The following is a 27,914-nucleotide window of genomic DNA, read 5'->3' on the forward strand; positions in this document are numbered from 1 at the left end:
TCGCCTAGGGTAATGAAAATAAAAACCAATAAAAACAAACTTAAAAGCTTTTGCACGGCAAAGGAAACCATAAACAAAACAAAAAGACAACCCTCAGAATGGGAGAAAATATTTACAAATGAAGCAACTGACAAGGGATTAATCTCCAAAATATACAAACAGCTCATGCAGCTAAATATCAAAAAAACAAACAATCCAATCAAAAAATGGGTGGAAGACCTAAATAGACATTTCACCAAAGAAGACATACAGATGGCAAACAAACACATGAAGAGATGCTCAACATCACTAATTATTAGAGAAAAGCAAGTCACCTCACACCAGTCAGAATGGCCATCATCAAAAAATCTAGAAACAATAAATGCTGGAGAGGGTGTGGAGAAAAGGGAACACTCTTGCACTGCTGGTGGGAATGTGAATTGGTACAGCCACTATGGAGAACAGTATGGAGGTTCCTTAAAAAACTACAGATAGGGCTTCCCTGGTGGCGCAGTGGTTGAGAGTCCGCCTGCCGATGCAGGGGACACAGGTTCATGCCCCGGTCCGGGAGGATCCCACATGCCGCGGAGAGGCTGGGCCCGTGAGCCATGGCCGCTGAGCCTGCGTGTCCGGAGCCTGTGCTCCGCAACAGGAAAGGCCACAGCAGTGAGAGGCCCGTGTACCACAAAAAAAAAAAAAAAAAAAAAACTACAAATAGAACTACCATATGACCCAGCAATCCCACTACTGGGCATATACCCTGAGAAAACCATAATTCAAAAAGAGTCATGTACTAAAATATTCATTGCAGCTCTATTTACAATAGCCAGGAGATGGAAACAACCTAAGTGTCCATCATCGGATGAATGGATAAAGATGTGGCACATATATACAATGGAATATTACTCAGCCATAAAAAGAAACGAAATTGAGTTATTTGTAGTGAGGTGGATGGACCTAGAGCCTGTCATACAGAGTGAAGTAAGTCAGAAAGAGAAAGACAAATACCATATGCTAACACATATATATGGAATCTAAGAAAAAAAAATGTCATGAAGAACCTGGGGGTAAGACGGGAATAAAGACACAGACCTACTAGAGAATGGACTTGAGGATATGGGGAGGGGGAAGGGTAAGCTGTGACAAAGTGAGAGAGTGCCATGGACATATATACACTACCAAATGTAAAATAGATAGCCAGTGGGAAGCAGCCGCATAGCACAGGGAGATCAGCTCGGTGCTTTGTGACCACCTGGATGGGTGGGATAGGGAGGGTGGGAGGGAGACGCAAGTGGGAGGAGATATGGGAACATATGTATATGTATAACTGATTCACTTTGTTATAAAGCAGAAACTAACACACCATTGTAAAGCAATTATACTCCAATAAAGATGTAAAAAAAAAAAAACTACTCATGGAAAAAAAAAAAACTAAAACTAAAGCTACCACATGACCCAGCAATCCCACTCCTAGGCACGTTTCCATAGAAGACCACAATTTGAAAGGATGCATGCACCCCAATGTTCACTGCAGTGCTATTTACAATAGCCAGGACATGGAAGCAACCTAAATGTCCACCAACAGTGGATAAAGAAGCTGTGGTACATATATGCAATGGAATATTACTCAGCCATAAAAAAGGGATGAAATTCTGCCATTTTCAGAGATGTGGATGGACCTAGAGATTGTCATATAGAGTGAAGTAAGTCAGAAAGAGAAAAACAAATATTGTATAATATTGCTTATATGTGGAATCTAGAAAAATGGTGCAGATGAACTTATTTGCAAAGCAGAAATAGTCAAAGATGTAGAGAACAAACTTACAGTTACCAAGGAGGAAAGGGGGGAGGTGGGACGAATTAGGAGATTGGGACTGACATATATACACTTATGTATAAAATAGATAACTAATGAGAACCTACTGTATAGCACAGGGAACTCTACTCAATGATCTGTGTTGACCTAAATGGGAAAGAAATCTAAAAAAGAGTGGATGTATATGTATACATATAACTGATTCACTTTGCTGTACAGCAGAAACTAACACAACATTGTAAAGCAACTATAATCATTTAAAAAATAAACAATAAAGAACAAACAAAAAAACAGAATCAGAGTTAAAATTTTTCTTCCTCCCGCAATATTATGAAGTGTGCCTAGCCGTATGACTTAATTTTGCCCCAGCTTCCATTATGGTGCTTTATATTTAATATGCACAATATAGTCTCAATGAATAATTACAAAAAAACAGAGAGAGACTGTGATTATAAAATACAAGAGCAGAAAAATTTCAATTTTCATAAGTTAAAAATATCAATCCACAATTTTAAGGTTATTTTACAATAATTCTGTCTTAAATCAAAGAGTACTTCATCTCTCTTAGTATTCTATCACCCCATACACAATGTTTTCACAGTGCACAAGATTGTGAGTTGCTAATATTTAATAGCTCACATTTCTGAAGAAAAGAAGTACTCAAGGACACAATTTAAAATGGATGTATGATAACCGATTCTCTTTTCTACATATAAGTTAGTACAGTTATCAGCAACAAAGAACAACCTAATCCAGGGACTCAAAATTACAAGTTTATTCTCTCATACTTACAACTTCTAATTCATTGCTTTCTTTTTCTGAAATACCCTTTTCTTCTTTCTTCTCTTGGTCAGTGTCTGTAGCCACACTAAAAAAAAAAAAGAAGCAAAAGTGTATGATGCTAAAGTAGAGAGGAAAATTGTTCACTTTTTTTCTCCCAGATTTTTAAAAACCATCAATTATTTTTGAAAACAAACTAGAAGAGCTCATCATTTAACTCAGCAAAGTTATCATGTATGATGCTTCAGAGGAAAATTGAAACTGCCATTCAACTCATAGTACAGTGATTTATATCAATGGAGAAAATCTTATTTTCTAGAAACACTGAGGAATAGATTATACCCTGGAGCATGACACCTGATGAGACAGCTAAGAACTAGTCACCATAACATTCAATCAACTAGAATGTAGGCAAATTAAATTCAATGGAAATAAAAAATATTTTTGTTTTCTCATCTAAATATATAAATTTTCCTCATCTTAATACAAAGATATAGAAACTGCATTTTTTATTAATGTCCTAATACATTTAAGAATAAATTTAAAGATCAGAATACATCTGCCCACAGTAAGTTTGTCTATACGGGATGCATCCATCACAGTGTTCAGGTCTCCCCTGGTAATAGAATAGTACAGGTTCTTTTCTCCTAGGTTATACCTGTAGCACAGGGCTATTTCTCATAATGTTCTCACAGAAATGGGTCTCTGTACATCAGAACTGTCTGAAGTTCTGCCTGACCCCTGATTGAATAGGAAATTCCAGGATCTGCCACAAGATTCACCATACAAATAAAAGCTTCCTCTTCAGGTATCGGTACAGCAGCCCTAACTATTGATATATACAAATGTCACATAATGTTATAGCTAAACTAATTACTTCAGCCCTAGCGGCCATGAGAAAAAGAAGACTCTATAGTGAGCAAAGTTTTTATATAGTTAAATCACTCTGACCCTTCAGGGTTTAGCAACCACCATCAATTATGCACAGAAGTTACACTTCCGTTCATTAGACTCCTGCATTTTATCAAGCTAAATAATATTAAGAAAGTGAACTTTAAATGAATTTACATATGAAAATTTTCTTCTTGTGCTATAGTTAACTTTTTAAGTCATTAAGAATAAGAAGAATACTTGAATAAAGCAATATTCTCCAAATAAAATTCTTCTAGAAAGAGCTTAAAATTTTTACCAGAATAACTTTATAACAGCTATCATTTCTTTCAGATATTCTGCTACATTAAATAATTGCCCTATTACATGGATTTATTTTTAGCTTCTAGGCTAAAAAATTAATCTCATTTAGGTGCTGGTATTATTATTAAACTCTAATGTTTAACTGTAGGTCCCAATTCTCAAAGACATTTTTGAACTCAGAACAAGATGAACACAAATACTTTTCCTTTGTAAGCACTTTGCAGAGTTCTTAATTTACGTTTATTTAGGTAGTTATTTCTGTAATTTCTGTCTTCCCCACTAGACTGTAAGCCTCATGAGGGAAGGGATGTCTGTTTGGCTCAGCATTACATGCCCAGTACCCAAGGGATGTGCATAATAAATGTCCATGAAGTGTTTGTTAAATATATTAATCTCTATGATTGTGCATGAGTACCTCTGTTTGGAACCTCTGCCTATGTGTCTCACACACTAATTATGTTGGGGTAGAATAGTACAAATTGAAAGATGCATAAAGATGCATGGAAGACAGCATATTACTAGAGTGAGAAGAAACTACCAGTAGGAATATCAATAAAATCCTCTTAACTGGAGAGGAATCAAGTAAACTATAACAAGGTTCCATGAGTTTGTTAAATCACTTGTTAGAGAAAAATGTTGAATATACTGAATGCCTCTCTTACATCACTTGTATTATAATAGGACTGTTCATTTTCCATCATCACACATTTCAAGATGAAAATCTAGAAAGAAACTCCCACTTCATCCAATCATCTGATTCAAAGGCCAGCACGATGTACTCAAGTAGTGCTATACTTGAGATAGGCCTAAGGCTTAAGACTAGGAAAGGAGCATGTGTTAGGAAAGATATCTCCCACCACATTTCTTATCCCCACCCCTATGCAGTCTCCCTTCCTCACCAGCAAATCTTGCAGCATACAATTTTTGTTATTGTCAGTTCCTTCATTACTTCAAGCTCCAACACAAATTCCCTTTTATTCAGGTTTATAGCCATACAACCACCTTGTTTCAAATACTTGACCTAACACACCCTCCTACACCCTCCAAGTCACCGGAATCCAGCTTAACAAATGTTATTTTCACTTATATATGAAGTTAACTCATGTATTATAAGTTGTTTGTGCCAATTCTGATGCAGAAAAATCAGCAGTTGTTAACTTTATTAATTTACCTGTATAAATCATGTAAGGTTTAAGCTTTTAAAGTACACAATTTGATACTTTATGATTATTGTACAGCAAATATTCAAGTTTCCTTCAATAAAGTGGGGAAATTTTATATCTAAAATAACTAAGCAACAATGAAAAATATGTAAGTTTGCACTTTACATAGAATCAGAATCTTGGAGCTGGAAGGAACACTAGTGATCAAGTAATTTAAACCCTTTGACATTTGACAAGCAATGTCAACATTTTTGTTGACAACCAAAAAAGAAACTGTGGCCTGGTGAAGCTTATCAACTCAAGGGGACTTAAAACCAGGTGTCATGACTCCAAAGCCAGTCCTCAAAGTTCAGTTCACGGACAGAGAAGCATCAGCATCACCCAGGAGCTTGTCAGATATGTAGAATCTCAGGCTCCATGTCAGTCCTACTGAGTGAGAATCTTCATTTTATCAACACTCCAGGTTATCTATATGCACATTCATGTTTAAGAAGCCCTGTCCTAGAACACCAAACAATTCTGCTTTTGTTATCTATAAGGCATCATATAAAAATTGGAGGCAAATGCTATTCATTAAGTATATTTAAAGGACTTAACTATTTTAAGGTGGGAAAATGTTTCCATTACACTACTTTAACTATACATTTTATTTTGACCTTTCAAAAGAGAAAATTTCTCACATTTTAATGCTCTAAGTTAACTCCAATGATAAACATAATGTCCTAAATATAAACTAATTAGGTGAGTCCTAAGATGACCTACAGATAGAATTATATTTTAATTATAGAATTATATTTTAACTATATAATTAAAATATAATTCTAGAATAAATTATAGAAACTTTAGAATACTATGTAATATGTAGGGTATAATTGTGGAATGTAAATTATTAAATAACTTAAAGAAAATATAATTTATGGTTTCAGCTATTTAAAGTAAGAGATTAGTTTAATTGTTGCACAGTAAAAGTTCTCAAGGCTTATTTTTAGTAAGAAATAAAATTATAAAGTGGTGCTTCTAAAATAGTTAATATTATTTTGAAACCAGTTTATTTCCTTAATCATTTTGATATTGTAATCATGAGACATTTAGAAAAATCTATAAAGAGAAGTTCTAATAAGAAGTAAAATACTACTTGATACTTGGTTAAATAATCTTAATATTGAATGAGTAAAATGCAAATTTTTATTATATTGGGAGTTCAAAAGTAGTGTTTCTAAATTTTGCTCAAATTTCAAATGGAAAAAAAAAGAGAAGATCCTGTTTTTGATGCTGACTTCAGGTACATTTTAAAAGCAAAACTTGTTTTTCTAATTCCACCTTAAATATGCCTTATAAATCTTATCTGTAGTAAGGCCACAGTTTCCTTTTACTTTGTTGCCATTTTAACGTTGTTTTCCCAACAAAGATTACACAAAATAAGGAAGAGATGAGAATGAGCCCACCCATGACTTAGCATGTGCTGCAACAAAATGCGAATTCCCACCGAATTAATAATTCCCTGTCTGTTCACAAGTTTCCGAAAGGTATATTCTGAAAATCAAAGGGTGGGGTTCTTGGGCCATTTTTAGCCGTCAAAATTATGATAATCTATTCTAAATTCACATGAAATTCCTGAATTTTAATTCATATAACCACTGGTCTTTATTCTCAAAAAGTTTTTTTTTTAATATTTTCAGTGTTTTTGTTAATTTTATAAAATCATCTTTATTTTTAGGAGCACCAAGCTAATCTAGTCTGAACCAATCTATAATTCTACAGCATATATCCTTTTGAATGGCAACTAAGTATTTAAATGACATTTTAATAAAAAACCTGGGAAATATTCCAACCTTCTTTCTTCTCGATTGCTTTCCTCAAGTTTCTGTAGCCTTCAAAATCACGAGGCACAGTATTGGAAGGCCAAGCCAATGAAGGACAAACCAGACAGTAAAAAGCGAAAGTGATAAGAAGGTAAAAATGATACATGAGCTTGAAGACTTTAAAATAAATTTTAAAAGATATCATCAAAGGACAATACACAGTAAAAAGGCAATACATTTTGTATGAATAAAAAGTAAGAAAAACAAGCAGCATTATATCTAAGAAGAGTATATATAGACTATCAGTTGAAATTATTCAGCAGTAAAATGTACAGTCTCAATTTATAAAGTTGATAAACAGTAAGAGTATTTGGATGCCATTGCTTTTCTTAACCTGAAATGGATCAATTTTCTCAGCTTCCAAAACAAAAGCCTACTTCCAATGATATCCTCTCTTCCTTTGTAAACCTTTACAAAATACCTTTTAATGGCATCATTAAAAGAGCTTCAAAAAGTAATGCCTTTATACCATAATATGAAAATACCATTAATACTACATACTAGGATACTAATTTTTAAACTTGTTTTCTATTTCAATATACTACATGTGAACATCACTAAATCTAAAAAATAATTCTATTTCAAAATTATACATGAAATGGTATTATGGTCAAATGAATATGATTGTTATGATATCAGTGGAAAACTGTAATTTTATTAACTGAAAATTAATATCACTGTACTAATTACTAGACTACCAAAGGGATATATCTAAGGCAAAGGTGGCAATAAAATGGGAAATGTAGTACTTTCCATTAGTAAGGTTATTTTTCAACTAGCAAAGTATGAGAAAAACTATAAATATGTATTTAAAAGCTTTGACATTTAAAGAATATTCAATACACAGAATTGGGAATCTTTACTCAGTGGAATGTACTGAATACCAGTATCTCTCATGTAGACAAAAAGATAGATGTGCTAGGCTCTGATTAAGCATATAGCAATCTTGATATAGTACACTTCTGCCTGGATTCCAAAAAAAAATTTTTTTTTCAGAATCATCAGTATTTTAAAATGAAGAGACTGAGTCTTAGTTATGAATTATTTCATCAAGGCAGTTCTCATTTTAATTTTATAACATGATTTTTATTTGCTGGCCTGTGATTGTTTTTCACAATCAACTTATATACTGCTATTGCAAGAGACTAGCAATCTTTCTGAGAAAAAAATTCTGCAGAGTGATATTCACCAGAGATCAAAATGTCCAGTATAATGTTTAGAAAAGGGTAAGAAAAGCCATCACCTAAGAAATCTCTATGTTTCTAGAGTTTCAACCTGACACCACTAAATACAAATATAATGCAGTCTGATGAATGAATTTTTTATAATGCAAGTCATTTAAAGTTAGATATCCAAAAATATGGGGATTAATGTATGAATGGTAAATTTTCTTTAGCCATATACACCAAAAAAAGTAAAAAAAAAAAAAAAAGTCTAAACTAGGCTTATACTGATGATAATTAGCTATAATGACTCAAAGGATATGGTTCCCTAGTAAAAAACCCAAATTTTCTATTTTCAACATGAAGAAATATTGTTTACCTTACACTAGAGAGCTATATTAAAACATATGGATAATGTGAGCTAATAAGTAGATAAACTTTAGATGCCTTCCCAATTGTCTCTTTAAAAAAACATTACAATCAATAGTTCCAAATGACAGTAGAGGGGCAGAGATATAAACTAATAATCTGATACTTCTCCATAATTTAAAGGAGTTCAGTCTTTATTTCATTTAGTTCCATTTATAATACCTCTTCCATAGTTAAATGGGGGGGGGATGACAAATCTTGCTAACCGTTCTAACATTTGTGTAACTAAAAAAAATAGTCAATGTAGTCTATTCGATTATTCTTCCTTATTTGCTTACTACCTACACTTTTGGATTATTTTACAGCTCAACAGAAAATAAGCACAGGAAGAAGAGCCAACCTTTAAACCACACATCTTAGCAATTGGTTGTAGTTTAGATAAAGACTTTGACAAGAGGGTGAAAATTTCATGTAAAACAGGACTTATGGCATCCTCCTTGAACACAAATGTAGCTTCTGACATAAAAATGATACAGCTGCACCTCCACCAACCAACACTTGGTGTCAGAGGCCCTGTAGTCACTACAACCAAAGGCTAACAGCACAAAAACAAAGTAAATGAAAAGACATGGAGCTTCTAAAGAATTTGTGGATTCAGTGGGAGAAACAGAAGTAGCTATGAGAACTGGGACAGCTGAGCAAAGCTGAACCCAAAGGCCAAACCCCAGATAGGTTTTGGAAACTGTCAACCAAAAGGGGTAACAAAAATCTTCCCTACACTATTTAATTTTTTTTCTTTATGAGGTTGCTGCCCAAATTTTCAATAGTTGGATTAATGCTTCCTCTTTCAAAATTACAAATATCCCTAGAGGAATTTTATTAGTTTAAGTCATTTCCACTGGAATGAGTTCCTTTCTCTAGTCAGATGGCTTTGCTTCCAACTTTGAATTTAAGGAGATGAGAGAAGAAAGTAGGTGATTTTGAAATTGGGAGTACTTTGGGCTAGGGAAGAATTACATGACCTCATGGGGACACAGAAGGTCAGTAGGTAGGAATAAGAGAGAATGGCTAAGGCAGAAATTCATATTTTCCCCCGAAGGTTGGTCAACATTCATGGAAGGGAAACAAAGTTTCTTTCCCCTATTTTCCTTTTCCTATTCCCTTTTGAATTGCTCTTACCACACTATAGAATGAGTAAATATCATTTCATGTGAGTGAGTTGGGAAACCTGGACATTATGTACTTGTAACACTTTCTAGAGAAAAATTAGTTCCAAGTTCCAAATGATTTTAAATTGAACTTACTTACTATATATGCAAGGTTGAGATAGAACCAAATTTTGCAATGTTCTCTTTGATAAATAAAATAAGTAAATATGAGGCATGTAATACAACTTAACCAGAATCAATACATCCAAACAGAAGTTACTGCCTCCATAGAGTTCCTGTAGAAGACTAATCACTAACTTCAGTAAAGCTGCTGTCATTCTAAACACTTTATTCTGTTTTGTTTCAACAAAAACTCTTTATTATTTTTTGTTTCAACTGTAGCAAACCCTTTGGCTAAAATGAGAGCTTACCAATATTTTTAAAAAAGGAATTTACATTACATGCAGTTAAAAGTTATTGGTAATAAATGAAATGCTTTATCAAGCTGAGTAAAATAGAACTATTTATCAGTCAAAAACCTTACAACCCTGCATTGTCACAGAAATAACCTGCATCAGAGGTATAAATTTAGGGTACCTATGATCACTATAAAAATGTCAAAAGTGCCTAGGTTTCTAATGGGATCCCTATCTGTTTTTTATTATTCATACCCAACAGGTGATTATGGTAACATCTCTAAATTTACCTCAAAAGGAAAGCAGAATCAGCTCATGACCTTGAGAAATATACCCTTGCTTATCCTTACTTATTACTCATGAACACAAACCACCTACACCATTAAAAACAAGTCATACCATTTCACATTTTGACCAACTACACAACTGAATTTTACAAATAAATGATAAGTCATGTGCAGAAGTCTCATTTTCATTTCCACAGTATGTTGGGTCAAACCAGTTTTGATAATTCTGTGAACACTGTTACAGTTTTAATTGCCCTGCATAAGAACTAATCATTATATATTTCTTAATGCTGCCATAATCAGCCATCCATGAGCAACATCTTTTAAGACATTAGTATCTTAAGAATGCAATTTCAATTGCAATGCCTCCTAACCATAGATGTGCAACTCCTTGTTTTAATTATTCTAATCAGTCCTTTTTAACTCAAGGACAAACAGCAGAATTAATTTGGAGAGTTTAAACCTCTAATAACTTTGGTCAACTGACTATTCAAAGAAGAAATGCTTGGTTGTCAAAATATATTTCTAAATAAACTGAGCAAAGCAGCAGCTAGACTAAATGTCAATAGTAATTCTAAAAAGTGCACCTCCATAACAAGCTATTTGACAAATAAGATATATTTTCCCCCTTTGGAATATCTAGCCAAAAATGCTTAAAATTAATTTGACTGGCATGTTCAAAATATATTCTACGTAAGTAATTTGACTGCACCATTGAATCAATATGTAAACAATTTATGAGGTTTTAACCATTCATAGATTACAAGTGGTCATATTTTAATTTTCCTCCTCTTCTTTGCATCCAGTTGATTTTAGAGGGAGATATTACCAGGATGCAAGGAAAAGGAAGCCTAGAACAGTGGTGAAAAGCTGAGTAACTCCTTGTTGGAAAAGTCAGAAAGCCTGAAATAACATAAATAACTTTCACATAATCAAATTAGAGCCCGCAGAAAATACTTAAGAGACCAAATGATATTAAATGACAGTCTGATGAATTAGTTTAGCCTTTAGTTAAACTAATCTAGACAGGAAGCAGAATATATCAATGAGACTATTTAATTGAATTAGAAAATGGAAAAAAATGAAAAGAGTAATGGTAGAACAAGCTTTTCAGAAAAGATGAATGGAATGCAAAAGCAGCTATTTGAAAAAATAATAAAATAATTTCTAATAGTAAGTTTACCTTGTCATAGTCTAAATAAAATTCACTACCATATTATTATAAATAAATTTTTTTACATACAAGTAGAGATAAATCTTTAAAAGTATATAATTATAATTGTCACCTATGTTAAATGACATTTTATTTATTAATATACTTATGAGGCTATGTATACTCATTGCAATTGCAAATTAAAATAGCCTGAAAAGTAATTAGCAGTATAGCAGTGATTTTATAGCACTACCTTTTTTTCTTCTTCTTTTCTTTCCTTTTCAGCTTCTCTAAATCCTTCTTAGCTAGATCTATAATCTCAATGGTCTCTTTGTCTGAGGATACTATAGTAGGAGAGAAAGCTGATGATCCACTGAAGTATGGTGATCTGGCTGTGGCTCTTGTCAAGTTTTTTCGAAGGTTCTCATTCACTGCTTCACTTTCTAATAATTTTGCCCTAATGAATAAAAATACATTTAAGTTGGAAACATTTTATTATTATGGTAAATAATACTTAACATAAAATTTACCTCCCTAACCATCTCTAAGTGTACAGTTCTACAGCACAAAGTACACCCACACTGTTGTGCAACCATTGCCACCATCTACCTTCAGAACTTTTTCATCTTCTCCAATTGAAACTCTGTACCCATTAAACACTAACTCCTCATTATGCTCTCCTCCCAGTCCCTACCTTCCATCTCTGCAAACTTGACAACTCTAAGAATAAACAGGGAACATTTTAAATGAGTTGTTTTGCAAGTTAAAAAGTTTCCCGAAATGTATTTCAACATTGCTACAAGGTATGGTTTTTTTAACAAATATGTTCACAAACATTAGTGTTTAAGATATTTTTAAAATTTCCTGATCAAATAATTGTAAATTTGAAGTAACACTCTTAGTGCTCAAATGTGCCAGTGATAATTAGATTACTTGCATTCTGGTCAATAGGCACTAGTTATCCTTGCTTTGTAAACTCATCTTTGAAACTTAAAATGTGCGAGCAGCATGGTTCCCTTACTTCCTGTTCCTCATTCATCATGCTATAATAACATTTCCAAATCTTTGTAAGGAATAGTTAGTGAAACTTGCCCCTCACTGGCTGAAAGATATCTGGCTCCTGAATATGGCATGGGAAAAGATGAAATCTCCATGGAAACCCGAGTTTGATAATTAAAAACATTATTTTGTTTGCTCAAGCGGTCCTCATAATGACAGGAAAATAATGTATGTGCTGTCAGTAATAACACTGAATGATAAGATCCTAAAAGAGCCTGGATTCTTGAGACTACAAGGGATTCAGAGAGTCCTCTAGGCCAGTTCCTTTAGTCCATTTGATTTAAACCATAAAAGAACACAATTATCTACTTCAGTATAATAAATTTCCCAGGTCAATTTGGCACAAGGGTGATTGAGACAGGGTTATAAGGAGAAAATACTACCTACTATCTGTCTCAAAACTATATTACTAAGCACTTTTACCATATGTTCAAATGTTTCAGAGGAAGGTGCTAGATTATTTGCAACTACTGAGCTCTAGAAGGCACAGTCAGCTGTGTTTTTTCACTGCCTACCAGAATTATTCATGACACTGTTGAAATCAACTAGAGACAGAATATACACAAATCAGTGAATATATGTTACAAATAAGTGTCCTATATATTCTTTAATGAAATTGTTTTACTTTATATTTGGTGTTGCAACAGTTACAATGTTTTAAAATGGTGAAATAGCTGTGTACAAACTTTTAAGTTAAATGATTTCAAAATTATTTTAAAGAAAATTCTGAATATAATGCTGTCATTTTTTAATAAGAGGGGAATCTAAGTATAAAAACGCAGCTTAATGATAAAAACTCAAAGTAAAAATTTACACTTTTCTGTATTTTCAATACCTAGCACAAAGCCTGGGTACATAATAATGAATGTTAATAATGAAGGGGACTTCCCTGGTGGCACAGTGGTTAGGAATCTGCCTGCCAATGCAGGGGACACGGGTTTGATCCCTCGTCCAGGAAGATCCCACATGCTGCAGAGCAACTAAGCCCATGAGCCACAACTACGGAACCTGAGCTCTAGAGCCCGCACACCACAATTACTGAGGCTGCATGCCACAACTACGGAAGCCCACGTGCCTAGAGCCCGTGCTCCGCAGCAAGAGAAGCCACTGCAATGAGAAGCCCGCACACCGCAATGAAGAGTAGCCCCGCTCGCCACAACTAGAGAAAAGCCCGCGCGCAGCAACAAAAACCCAACGCAGCTAAAAATACAAATAATACATAAATTAATTAATTTTTTAAAAAAGACCCTTTTAAAAAAATGAATGAAAATATAAATTAGCTATCAGTTAATGACCTGTTTTTAATTGGCTCATTTATATAGTAATCAGACAATTTGTGTTTGATTATTACCTGATTTTAAAAATCTGCATTTGGTAGGGGCATATTTTTAATGCTTCTTCCGTCCTGGTGCTAATAAAGGCTGAAACCTTTAGGGCTCACCTCCAACTCCACCAACCCCACACTACATTAGTAGATCCTGCTTTTTGTATGGGCTGAAGAGATAACATCTCTCTCTTTGCCTCTCCTTCTCTTCCTACTCACCCAATCACACACTTGTTGCTGTCTGCATTTCATTTAATAGGAGACCAAGCAGTGAGGCATGAGGGGAAGTACACAGACTTCCTTGGGAAGGAATAAACTGAGGCTTGCATCTCAGCTTTTTCACTTACTGAATCTCTTCTCAGCTTTTTCACTCACAGAATCTCTAAATCCTCCATTAAATGGAGATGAAAATATATACTTCCCTAGGATGGTTATGAGGATGATGATACAATGAATTTAAAACTCACCTAATAATGTTTTTAACAAATAATAACTACTCTTATAAAAAAGTTGGAAACAATATAATTATCTAACAGTAGGGGATTAGATAAATAAATCAATTACAACCCATGAGACAGTACTCATGGAACCATGCAAAAACCATGTTAGAAAAATATTTAATAACATTAAAAAATGATCGTAATATCTTGTCACATTTCAAAGAATAGATAGCAAAGCAATACATACACCCCGATACAAATTTTGCTAAAGTATGCATTGAAAAATTATTGAAGAGATACACCAAAATATTAACATCAGTTCTTGGAATGGTGAGAATATGGATGATTTTAACTTTTTAAAAACTTTCCTATATTTTCAGAAATTTCTACAAAAATTTTAAACTCCAGAAAACTAAGATTAATTAGTGACTATTATCATTTCACAACAAATAATGTGATGTGTAAATTTATTAAAAGGTAACTAGTATTATTTTATAATTAAAATGATAAGACTTAAAATATAAACATTCCCATCCCATTTACATAATTTACATTAAGTTTAAGTAGCTGTGAATGAATGTCTTCCTAAGAGAAAGTATTGATTAAAATATGGATTGGAGTAGAATTTGGTAGATGAAACAGAATGTGAGAACTTGGACCTAAATAATAATATGTTAGACCTTTACAGTATTTTTCAATTTAATAATTTTTACATCCTGTTCTTTTATTTGAGCCCCATAATAACTCTTTGAGACTAGCAGGTATTACCTCATTCTTACAGATAAACACTAAAGATCAAAGATGTTAGGTAATTTGCCCAAGGTCATATACTTAATAAACAGAAGCTTAAAATTTTCAATGCAGGTAATTCAATTTAAATTCAAAGCTCATTTATGTTTATCCCATATGTAAATTATTTTAATATTATAAATTACAGTCCTGAGATCCGAGAAGACTATACTTTATGAGTGGGACAAACTGAATAAAAGAGCCATCAAACAAAAGTTGGGGAAGTGGAAAAAGCTATTAACCTATAACACAAAAGATGTGATCACTGACTGAACTCAAGGCCTAAGAGTAATCATTGTTCTCTAGATGGCTTAAAGAATAGTCTTATAAGTCTTAATAGTCTTAGAAGAAAGATATTAGATGCTCCTTTTAGCTACTAGAAGGAATGGAAATGATTCAGTCAGTTTTCTAAGAAATAATGACACTAGTCAAGCCATTCACCAAATAATGAGATCAAGCTTAGATATGGTCTTAGAATAACATGATGGAAGAGAGGAAATCAAGCCCAAGAACCAGAGTATGAAATCAGCCTTAACAATTGACCAGTGCCAAGAAAATAAAAAAAGATAAAAAGAAGCAGACTAGGAGCAGGAAAAGAATCTTTAGGAACTAAAAGACAGAGATATTAGTTTTGTCTGAAGGAGTGGTAAAGATGGGGTCTACAGAGTCAGGAAACACTGGAGACTGGTTAGAAGAAAAGTTTTTGGCAGTAGGCAGAAAAGAGCACTGCCAACACAAGATGGAAACTACAAGTCCAGTTTGGCAGCTGACCAGAACTACAACCTAAGGTCCCAAAGGTCTCCATCAAAAAGCTAAAGTTTGGAAATACATAAACAGAATAAAAGTAATAGTTCTTTGAGTAACTTTATCTATTGCTATATCAGATGTTTTCTCACTGGTTTTTACTTTTTGAAGCTCTTAAGGGACCTGGTGTGCCTTACAGAGGAAGAAACAGTAGAAACACTACTCATCTCTGTTTAAGAATCTCTAGAATAGCCAGAGGAAGAGAGAGGGAAATAGAACACAAATACAAGACAGAGAATTGTTAGGGTAGCTGTGAAAGATAATCTCTCACTTGGTTATTTTCTGCAAATGGCTAACAGAAGTGAGATCTGAGCTATTTAGATGCTCCCAATGGAGCTGACTGTAGTTTTACTTAAGAGAAAGCAGCTCAGCCATCAGGGCAAACCATGGAACCTGAAAATATTATAAAAATGATTAGTATCCTTGATCTACTTTCTGACCCCAATTCTCCCAGTCTGTGCTCAGTGCTCCCCTCCACATTCCCACACCAGGCATGGGTGTTCTATTTACTGATTTCTGTCATTCCATTTACTACATGTGACTATTTATGTAAGTTGACCCACCTAGACTGTGAACTCCTTGTTTATGTCATACTTGTTCAGTCCATGGCATGGTGCTTGGCATACAGTGAGTATTTGCAATATGTGTATGAAATGTGGGTGATGTATGTACCAGAGACGCAGGCAAGTTGGTAGGGATGCAATGACACACACATATAGAATAGCTGAAGAAGTATAAGGGAACAGAAGTAATGGGAGATTTTAAAAATTAGAGATGACTTATTGATGTTGACCATTCCCAAATGGTGGGTGAAGAGGCACAGGGAGGTAACTTCATCGACACCAATTATATCTGTTGTTATATGAGGTTAGGTAAGCCTCCAATTAAGGGTATAACAACAAGAGCAGGAGGATAACCCAGGAAGATAATGTGGGAAGAGGAAAGTAGTTTGTGACATTATGTTCCCATATGTTCCATTATAGGCAAGTACCTATTCCCCTAAAGCTAACCTGACCAAGGGGCTGAAATATCACTGTGAATAAAAATAAGCCCAACAAATAGCAATAATACTTCACTGCAAAACCCAAAATATGTGCATTATATATTACAGAATGTGAGCTGTACCTGAGATCTTCAATTTCTTTAATATAATTGTGAATCATATTACTAATCTCCTCATTCCCTTCACCTGCAAGATAAAATAAGGAAAGGGGGAGAGGGATAAATTGGGAGATTGGGATTGACACACACACACTACTATATATAAAAATAGATAACTAATAAGAACCTACTGTATAGCACAGGGAAGTGTACTTAATACTCTGTAATGACCTATATGGGAAAAGAACCTAAAAAAGAGTGAATATATGTATAACTGATTCACTCTGTTGTACAGAAGAAACTAACATTGTAAATCAACTATACTCCAATAAAAATTAATTTAAAAAAAGAATTTCCTTTAAAATTCAACAGAACTGAATGAGAGAAAAAACAAAGTTATAGAAACAAACAATAATGTTTTGAAACATAATTTAAACAGCAAATTTCCTGCCCTTGATTACATGAGCAGAAAGTAAGATAATATGATGAAGCATAGGGCATATTTTGTTTCTGTAAGAATGCATTATTTACAAATTAAGTATTAACTTAAAATCACAGATTGTATACACAGAGATTGACTTTTTCACTTCAAATATTCCACAAAATTAACAAACATGAAGAATATTTCCTGTTCTCCAAAAGTAATCCCTCACTCATCCCACCCTACACACATACCTGCTCTGGCAAGAACTTGGTTGGCCTGATCACTAACAAGCTGTGTGATCCTGGTCCTCAATACATCAACCGTCTCTTGCATGGCTTTAATTCTTACACGCAGGTTGTTATTTTCAGTCTGTAGCATAGCATTCTCATGAAACATATCATTGATGCTTTCCACACCCTCCTCGTCGATTATTCTTTTACCCTAGAAAAGAAAAATATTTCCTTGTTGGTTGAGAAGTTTTAAATACACAAGAGTTTTGTTAAAGGATACTGCAGGATTATGCAATTCTACAACCAAGAGCCCTTTTGTCTTAACAGCCTCAAGGCAAGAGATCCTTTTCCCTCTACTACATCTCTCCTTTGAGCATTTGTCACTAAAGAATCTGACTAGGAAGGAAGTCTTTTGAAACAAGAGGCTAGTCAGGTTGTTAGACTGAACATTATTAAAGGCTACCCACACATAAAACTAGAGAATTCTACCTCCAAAAGTAAAGATGCCACCACTAGGACAGAGAAGAGACTCCAGAGACATACATGTGCAAGCCATCACAAAAAGGTATCATTGTGTACACAAAATGTATCACAAAATGCAAAGTCAAAACCATTAGCTTACTGTTTTGTACTCCATAAGCTCCATCTGAAGTCGTGTGATCTCACTACGGAGCGCATTGATCTGCTGACTAGCTCTGTCCTGATTGACCATCACCTTGTTCTTGATATTTCTAGCTCGATTGGCATATTTCAGGGTATTTAAAGTTTCCATAAAATCTCTGTCTGAAGGGCTGACACATGCTATCATGATTGTTTGGCTGAAAGTTACAAAAAATAATTAGGTTTACAGATAAAAGCAAATAAAACACTGAAATAATCTTTTTAAAATTCCCCCCTTTTGAATAATATCTCTCCTTCGAGATACCAAAAGATTGACATTACTAACTTAAAAATAAAAGCAAATTTATAAGCCCCAATGCTTTAAGACTATCTTAAGGAAAAAGATTTTGTTTACTTGGCTAAAATTGGGGAAAATTAATTTATATTATCCTTTTTTGACTCATAATACCATATACTCATAATACAAGTGCATATATTTATTTCTCACCTCTTTAAAAAATTTTTTTGAAGCAATATACACAGAATAATTCTAAAATTGAATCTATCTATAATATGACATGTTGAAATTCAAAAATGATTGCTTTCATTATCTACTTAATATTTCAGGATTTTATTTATTTATTTTTTTTTAAATTTATTTTTGGCTGCTTTGGTTCTTCATTGCTGTGCATGGGCTTTCTCTAGTTGTGGCGAGCCAGGGGCTACTCTTCCATGCGTGCACAGGCTTCTCATTGCGGTGGCTTCTCTCGTTGCGGAGCACGGGCTCTAGGCATAAGGGCTTCAATAGTTGTAGCACGCGGGCTCAGTAGTTGTGGCATGAGGGCTCTAGAGCACAGGTTCAGTAGTTGTGGCACATGGGTAGTTGCTCCACAGCATGTGGGATCTTCCCGGACAAGGGCTCTAACCTGTGTCCCCTGCACTGGCAGACGGATTCTTAACCACTGTGCCCCCAGGGAAGTCCCTATTTTAGGATTTAAAAATTTTCCTTTTATTTAATCATTTGCATCCTGATTTTTTTATTTCAGCAAAAAATTTTACACAAAATCCTATCACCTGATAAAGAAAAGTATTTAGTATACCCATGTTTCACAATATGAAACGTCATTTGTGATTGAGTGGTCAAAGTTCCAGAGTTTCTGGCTAGATTACATAGGAAAAATGGGAAACATTATTTTATCGTCATGATGAATTGCTTTACCAACCAAAGAATAGGATAATAAAATGCTTATTATTCCTAAGCTATTTCTGTCAATGAAAAAGACGTGGAGAGTCTAATGGGCACTTGCACACTAAGAGTTAAGGAGCTAATTTACCCACCCTGGTAGGAAATTTACACCTATCAATTCTAATCTATAGGCTCCTAGCTTCCTGCTTCCACTTCTGCCTTCTCCCAATAATCTCAACACAGCACTCATAGTAACACTTTTATTTTCTTCTTATTTTTTTTTTAGTATTGTCAAACTTTATTTTTACTCATTTTAGATGTGTAGTAATGTCTCATTTTTTTAATGTTTAAAAGTTACTTTCCATTTACAGTTATTACAAAATTTTGGCTATATTCCTCATGTTGTACAATATATCCTTGAGCCTATCTTACATCCAATGGTTTATACCTCCCACTCCCCCATCTCTATATTGCCCCTCCCTGCCACTGGTAACCACTAGTCTGTTCTCTATACCTGTGAGTCTGCTTCTTTTTTGTTATATTCACAGTTTGTTGTATTTTTTAGATTCCACATATAAGTGATATCATACAGTATTTGTCTTTCTCTGTCTAACTTATTTCACTTAGCATAATGCCCTTCATAGCAACCCTTTTAAAAGGGGTCCCATTCCACCTATCTTTATTCCTTTGTGAACTCTTGCTCATCCTTATTTACCCTTTTACTATTATTCAAGATTCAACTCAGAGATCATCTAGACCAAGAATCCAACCCTGAGTTTGGCTGTACTCTTTCTCTCTGCTTCCTCATACCCTTTGCATACCTCTTTTTTGTTGATTATGATTATATTGAAATTTTATAGATCCAAACTCTTAGGTACTAAACTCCTAGAAGACAAGGATCATCAAATATTTTCTATTCATCAGGCTACTTTGTACAACACAATATTTGGAACATATTAGGTCATTATTATTTGTTTGTGTTACTTGGAACATATAAGGTCCCTAATAATTGTTTGTATGTCATGCGTATATTATATTTATTTATTTGAAGTCAGAAGTTAAGATAATTCATTCATCTCTGTTGATGAAGAAGATAAGGTAATCCAGTGAGTGATGATTATGGATACTGATTAGAGGATAGGACTACTCAAAATGTTATCCCCAGTCCAGTGCCAGTCTGGCAGATTCATGACAAGTATAGAAATTGAGAGTAAGCATTTTGGCAACTTTTACAACATTTGAGCTTGCTGTAATCAATGAACTCATTTTACTGAATAGAGTATAGACCAGTTCAAGTATTTTCAAACTCACATAATGGGACAAGCTGAGTATAGTCATGTTCAATATCAACCCACTACAACTGGGAAGTGGGAAGGAGGAGAACTCTCCCTTATTAAAAATATTTTGAGAAGTATTGGGATCAAGTGCTTAAGAAGAATAGTGAAATCAGGAATGAGAGGAGCTAAGACCTATTGTATAGTAAAAAGGTCACATATTAAAACACAAATGATACAAATTTCAAGAACAGTTATGTTTATGAAAAAAATTTTTTAATGAAAGTTGTTTATTTTTATATAAAATCATAACTCTGTCTTAAAGGAAACTATATAATTTAAATATATTAGGGGGTTCCCTGGTGGTCTGACAGTTAGGATTCAGCACTTTCACTGCTGTGGCCCGGGTTCAGTCCCTGGTTGGGGAACTGAGATCCCACAAGCCATGCGGTATGGCCAAAATAAACAAACAAATAAATAAAGTTATTTATCTTATATATTGTTATATCATATTATATTACACATTAGGGAGGAAATACATCACAATGTTAACAATAGTTACTTACAAGTAATAGAAATACAGTTGATTTTTATCATGCTTTATATTTTTCTGTATTTTTCTGAATTTTTGCTATAAACTTTTTAAAATGTTACATTAAACATTATAAATGTATAAAAGCCAGGTTGGTTTTTTAAAAAATCACCAAACTGTACACATAAATATATGCAGCTTGTTTCCACAAATATTTTTGATTTAATATTTCTTTTAAGAGAAATTTGTACAAACATCACAACATGAAGGAATTTTGTTTTCCAATGCTTATACAAAGTTTAATGCTTTTGAACTAGGCATTCAATCTCACAGTTTTAAGCAGGAACTGAGGGTCACTGAGAATAAGAGGCATTATTTACCACTAGATAAGAAATGGGTGAGGAACATCTGAGACTCTTTAGCTATAGCTTAGATAAAACTCAAGAGGAAGTCAAAACCCACAGTGCAAATATCTTAGATTGTTACAGGGCAAGCAAACTCTCAGAAATACTGAAGTATTCAAAAGTATTGACACTTGTAAGGGGAAGATGTTTACTATCTCTGTTTTGTTATAAGACAAAGCTGTATTATAAAGCTAAGAAATAAACACAGGAAAAGGCTACAATTTAGCAAACTTAAAAAATTTACATTTGGCTTAAAAAACAAAAATTTTTGTCCTGTTATAATAAGACCCAGATTGATATTGAAGGTCAGAATGAAAATATAGACCAGTAGTAAGAAATATGTAACAGTAGAAGCAATACAAAGGATATGCTAGAAGACAGATGAGTTAAGACAATGCCAATATTATATGAAAAGAAGGAATATAAAAATGATACTCTTGAATTCTATAAAACAAAACTTTATTTCTAAATCCATCCAACTTCAGACCTAAATAAATTTAACATTATCAAAAATCTTTGAATAATAGTTGTTCAAAAAGAAAGTTTGCAAGTTTAATTTTACAGCATCTAATGATCATTTTACAGCACCTAATGATTATTTTATAGCATCAGTAAACATGATGTTAGACCGTTGAAAACACTGTAAATAGGTTCACTGTAGTTGTGTGTAACTTGTTGAACTGTGCTATGATTGAATTTAAATGCCAAAAAAGTTACCACTTTTAAAGGCAACATTCTGATGCTTATAAAAAGGAATGCATTACCAAAAGAATACATTTAGCTGATGAAACATATCAGGATGATGCGAAGTACAGAAAAGGAGGAATATCAGTGATTCTGGCAAAGTTAATAACCAACAATCACCCTATATTTCATTCAATTAACATTTTTAAATTTTTTCTCAAATGTAAAAAAATGTTTAAATTTTAGGAGACTTTTTAAAGAAAATCAATAATATTTAAATTACTTTTTAATTACTTAGAAGACAGCATTTACTTTTCAACAAAATTTTATTAGGCATCAACTATGTGCCAAGCACTTAAAACTGAAACAGTGGTATAGAGAAAGAGCACATGCCAAGGATTTCATTTATAAGCTAAGTGACTGAATAAATTCCTTAACCTCTCTGGATTTCAATTTCCTTATTTATAAAAGAGGAATAATAACACCTACCTCAAGAGGTGTTATAAGAAATATGAGAAATAACATGCAAAAGCACTCACACATTTGAGGAACTTAATAATTATTAGTTCCTCATCTTATTAATTTGCTTTACAGTAAAAACAGTTCTTATAAATCACTTTACAAACGTATTTTAAAAATAATGAATAACTGAAATCAGGAATATGGAGCATAAACACTTATGCATACCTATTACCCCCAAGAGAATCCTGTAGTAGTCTTGTCAGCTTAGAATCTCTATAGGGAACATGCGTGGCCCTCTTGCTCCTGTCTCCCAATGCACTTATTACATTGCCAAGTGCCAACTAAAAGAAAGAGAGAGAAAAAAATTATAAAAATGTACTAATTATAACACTTTTAAATAATGAAACCTTATAGAAAATAATATGAAGCCATGGCAAAATTGAGAACATTTGTGTTTGGTTTTGTTTTACATTTGTATTTTCAAATATAAAGTAAACTTGGAGCTTTCCACATAACTACTAAAAACTGACACCACTCAAAATTTAATGCCATATATATACCCATAATTCACAAATACTTAAACTTCTATGCAGAGATTTTCTTTAGAAATAGAAATGTTATAAGATTGATGACTTCTGACCATTCCTAGTATTACCAGAGCATCATGTTGTATACCCCACAAACTGTCAATTCATGTTGCAAACCCTTTTCCTCAACTCAATGAAGAAACAAATTGTTTGCTAGTTTAACAGTTTCATAAACTTTCTTTTTGTACTGTAGCTTCCTCATGGGAAAACAAAATTTCATTTAACCACAATAAAAATATCAGTATGATATCTCTAAACATGGTATTCCTAATGCAAGTATAGCCGCACTTAGAAATTCAATGAATCTATGTGCTAAGTATCCAATATTTAAAAAACTAAGTCAAATTACAGAACTATTTAGTCACTCCTCCTGCCACCCCCTACTGCTTTTCCTACTGTCACTGAACCAGCACCTACAGCATAAGCATTTTCCTAAATGCTGGTCGCACTCGCCTTCAGTAATGCAAAACCATGTCTTTGTTAGAGCCAATGGATCCTGCAGCGAGTGCATCAGCATCACACTGTGTCTTAGTTCCCCTTTTCCAGAGTCTGCAATTTTAACCACTGGCCACACTGAATGAACCTCTACGTGTCTGAACATGCTTCAATAGCCTGAAGTGGAAAACAGAGCAATGGCTTTTGCCTTTTCCGGACAGCACAAATGTAAATACCACCATGACTTTATCTCCTAAGAAATTCAAAACAATACACTAAGTCGAGGATCCTGGTCGCTCACTCCTTTTAACACATGTTCAACGATATGGTGGGAGCATCAAGATGGGTAGTTGGGAAGGCTGGCTCTCTCTAATCAGTCTCAGTTGATAATTCCCCACAGAAGGGTTGCAATCATATAAAAGTAAATATTGGGCAATAAACAAAAAAATGACCATATGCTTGGAGCCCCTGCTCTAGGAAGAAAGGGAGGGAAGCAAAGCAGAAAATACCTGTCCTGATGCTGTCAGCATCACAGAAATTTAGGATGCCATTACTTTTAAGAAGGAACAAAGAACCAACTTTTTAATGAAATCAATAGGAAGAAAAGATTTATTACATAAAAATTTGGTTCTAAAACGTTTTCTTCCACATGATAGAAGCTTTAGGTTAACTCAAGCACAAGGTGTTTTCCAATCAAAAACACCACTAGATGGTATGGTATTAAAGTTAATTCCTAATACAATCTAGAAAAGTTCTCATTTTGAAACAATCATTACTAAAAAAACATTTGATTGTAATTTCCAAAATAAAGTCTGTCACATAATGTTAGCAAAAAAGCTACTTTGAAAGTCATCCCATAAAATGTTTAATATTAAAACAGTGTTTGTGAGAAGAATTTTTAAATCATTTCTATTATATACATGCATAGATTATTTTATGCACACATCATAAAATTTAATCCAACTGAATTTTTACACATGAAGAAAATTTGCAATGTGAAAAGGAGAAAAAAGCTGACAGCCTGAGGAGATCAAAATTCAATGCATTACTCCTAAGTTTACAGCAACTTTCATTTCTCAGCTCAGTGCATGAAGGATTTCCACTTGGGTATTATGTATTACAAAAGGGAAAAGGACAATAAAATAGCCCTGCTATATTCTCAGTACAAAGCCTTAGTCTTAGTCTTACAAGTCCACAGTTGATGGAAATGCCTTCCTTTGCCCTCTCGCCTGTAGCTCCAGTACGCTTCAGTCTTTCTGATCCTGCCAGATCAACAAAATGGAACTTTGCAGTCAGAGTTTCAAATTCATTCATCTGTGATGATTCAGAAATCACCTTATTATCAGTTGCACTTTCCTGCAATTGAGGAAAATAATTGAAAATATTTTATTAATGTGACACTAAATATCCTTCAATCCCACCTTGCCCTCAGTATACATATAGCCAAGTATAAGCATGTAGCCAAATAAATATAAGTACAAAAATGCCTGCTGCAATTAGAAGCTTAGACAAAGGTCAAAGATGTCAAAACCTAACTGTTATCAACTGCGGCTTTGCCTGTGTTGAAGAGAAACTTGTAGCATATAGCCCTCAAAAGCAAAGGGTCCCAAGTAATGACGTCCATTACCATATGGCCACAACATACTTTCTGGCTATTGCAGACATATATATTCAATTTTTAATTTTACATGGTTGGCCAGCTTTAGCTTAAACAAGATCAGGGACATCTCAATTGGAAAAGGAATGATTAAACAAACTAAATTTGGCACAAATGTTCTCTTTGAATATTTTCATGGATTTTACAGAAATGAAATCTGAAAGCTTAAAAAATTAGAACCAATAACTCACAGCATCTATTTGGGGACACATTCTGGTTTGACACAAGTGAATGGTAAAAATGGCATGTGAACGAGAGCTCTGAACATTCATTTGGGTACTAGCAGTGGTCCGGGATAAAGCACCCAGCTTCAAACACTGCATCATCTAGAAAAGGGAAAGAAAGAGGGGTTTTACTTGAACAATACTTAGACTAGGTCCATATAATCAGAAATCTGAGCTACTGGTTAAAATCTACCATATTAAAGGATGTGAAAGATAGATTTTCTTATTATTTTATTTACAGGCACTTTTTGAGCTGAACTTCTCAGTATAATAGTGGGTTTTTTTGGTTTTTTTTTTTTAATAGGAGAAAATACTGAGATTCCACTGTTTGCCATTTGCTGACATTTGCAGCTTCTATTTCAAAACTATTACAGTAGAACACTTCGGAACAAACTAAGCAATAACTGGAATTACTCAGGCTCTTCTGTATCTTATTTTTTGTAACTTTTTTTTTTTTTGGCCACTCCACGTGGCTTGAGGATCTTTGTTCCCTGACGAGGGATTGAACCCAGCACCATGGCAATGAAAGTGAGGAGGCCTAACCACTGGCCTCGCAGGGAACTCCCCATTGTAACTTTTCTTAAGTCTCTCTTTAGGAGCCATGATACAGGCCTACGTATGTTACAGCAAAAAGTACAAAAGGACTGTGGCCTCATCCTTCACTTAAAATTATCTAACCCCCCCAAAAAAAAAAAATTATCTAACCCTCTTTTTCTAGGTGTGAAAGAAAACTGTACATACAATGCCTTATATTCTTTTGATGTTACAATAAATGCACTGACTTTATCATAACTGTTACATTTTTAATAATAAAATCCTGGAAAAAAATGAAGAAGATTTTAATTCCATGTTACACTCAAGGATACAAATTTCATATCATGAGCAGCAGAGCTGACTATTAAATAAAGCCAAAAATGCTATATTTTTTTTCCTGTGGCCGTGCCGCGTGGCTTGCAGGATCTTAGTTCCCCAACAAGGGATGGAACCCATGCCCCCTGCAGTGGAAGTGTGGAGCCCTAACCCCTGGACCACTAGGGAATTCCCCAAACATGCTCTATTTTAACTATAACATAAATGTCACCTCGGATTCTGTAATCACTGTACGTGTTGTGACGCCCACGGTATAAATTCCTCCGGCTGAATCTTCATGAATCTTTATATTTGATTTTTTATTTTTTGCATCAATATCACGAGTGGTATCAAATAAGTCAAGAACCTCTTCGTTATACAGCTAACAAAAAGAAATATTATAAGTTTAATGTTAGCAGAAATTGCCTCATGGCTGTAATAACACATATTGCATGTTATCTTTCAAACATATCTTAAAAGTTCTTCCAAATACATATACTTCTTCAAAATAAAACTTAAAAATGATCACAAATACAAACAAATACCAGATTTCTTTACAAGAGTAAGAACAGTAAAAGACCTAATCATGACTAATGAGTTAAAGACTAGCTAAAATCATCCACTAATCCTTTGCAAGAGATAAATAAATATAAATACAAGCAAATACTAAAAAAATATGTATCAAATGTAAACAAATCCTAAGCTTAGGGAAGTTCTTAATAATTTTTACTACTTGAACTAAAAATATATTTTCTTTTGCCCTACAACCCTTCTTAGTGTACCTAAAAATAAATAGTATTTTTGCAGGGTCAGCAATATAGTTTCTGTATCAATAGAGGCTGACAAGATTGTGCTACCACCTTAGAAGAGGATACATACAACTATTTTTCTATCAATATGCTTAGAGTCACAATGCCTAATAACATTTGGAGGGAGAAGGGGAAGACTGAAGACATTGTTTCTTTCCTTTTTCCATCACTAGTTACCTTTCTTTTGGTAGAAACACATAATTATATTCTTGGTTTTTACTAAATTGGGATGTCCATTAAAACCAGCAGTAAGATAGCTGATGTTAATCTGAATTAAGTTTTCTATTTTATGCTGTATAATGCTGAATAAAATGTTTCATCGATTATCAAAATGATTAGCTCTGGTGATCGAGATTACAATTAGACTAGAACACTCTTTGGACCACGTATACAGAATTATAATGGCACTGTCCACCCAAGTGTAACATTGCTCAAATCCTAGATGTCCTCTTACTGGTATGTCCCTCCCACCAGCCTAGACTGCCCTAAATCCATAACTGCCCCAACCTTTGCACATTGCATCAAAACATCTGCCTATCCTTGTAGGAATACCAGCTTCTGCCACCAGATTAGTGCTACAGCATCAATCCTATTATTCCTCACAATCTCCCCCTCCCTTTTGATCTCAGTCACTGTGTTCCCAGTACTTTGTGAGCCTGCCTACATTACAACAGTAATTCTCGGATAAAGAAAAAATCTGAAATAAACAA

The 27,914-nt window shown here is 33.9% G+C and overlaps 1 protein-coding gene across 4 annotated transcripts in view; it reads right to left on the reverse strand.

Annotated features, from left to right (window-relative positions):
- Window positions 1-27,914, reverse strand: part of KIF21A (kinesin family member 21A) — a 165,165-nt gene that overhangs the window by 49,162 nt on the left and 88,089 nt on the right. For all 4 annotated transcript variants that reach the window (XM_082634700.1, XM_082634701.1, XM_082634699.1 and 1 more), the window contains exons 4-12: window positions 26,628-26,777; window positions 25,514-25,648; window positions 24,854-25,021; window positions 22,869-22,984; window positions 18,124-18,319; window positions 17,523-17,712; window positions 16,872-16,935; window positions 11,584-11,787; window positions 2,588-2,663 (exon numbers count right to left, since the gene is read on the reverse strand). In XM_082634700.1, the coding sequence (XP_082490826.1) occupies window positions 2,588-2,663; window positions 11,584-11,787; window positions 16,872-16,935; window positions 17,523-17,712; window positions 18,124-18,319; window positions 22,869-22,984; window positions 24,854-25,021; window positions 25,514-25,648; window positions 26,628-26,777 (1,299 nt within the window). The remainder of the gene's footprint in view (window positions 1-2,587; window positions 2,664-11,583; window positions 11,788-16,871; window positions 16,936-17,522; window positions 17,713-18,123; window positions 18,320-22,868; window positions 22,985-24,853; window positions 25,022-25,513; window positions 25,649-26,627; window positions 26,778-27,914) is intronic.

This window comes from Mesoplodon mirus (assembly GCF_964341445.2).
Source record: "Mesoplodon mirus genome assembly, chromosome: 11".
NCBI classification, from domain to species: Eukaryota; Metazoa; Chordata; class Mammalia; order Artiodactyla; family Ziphiidae; genus Mesoplodon; species Mesoplodon mirus.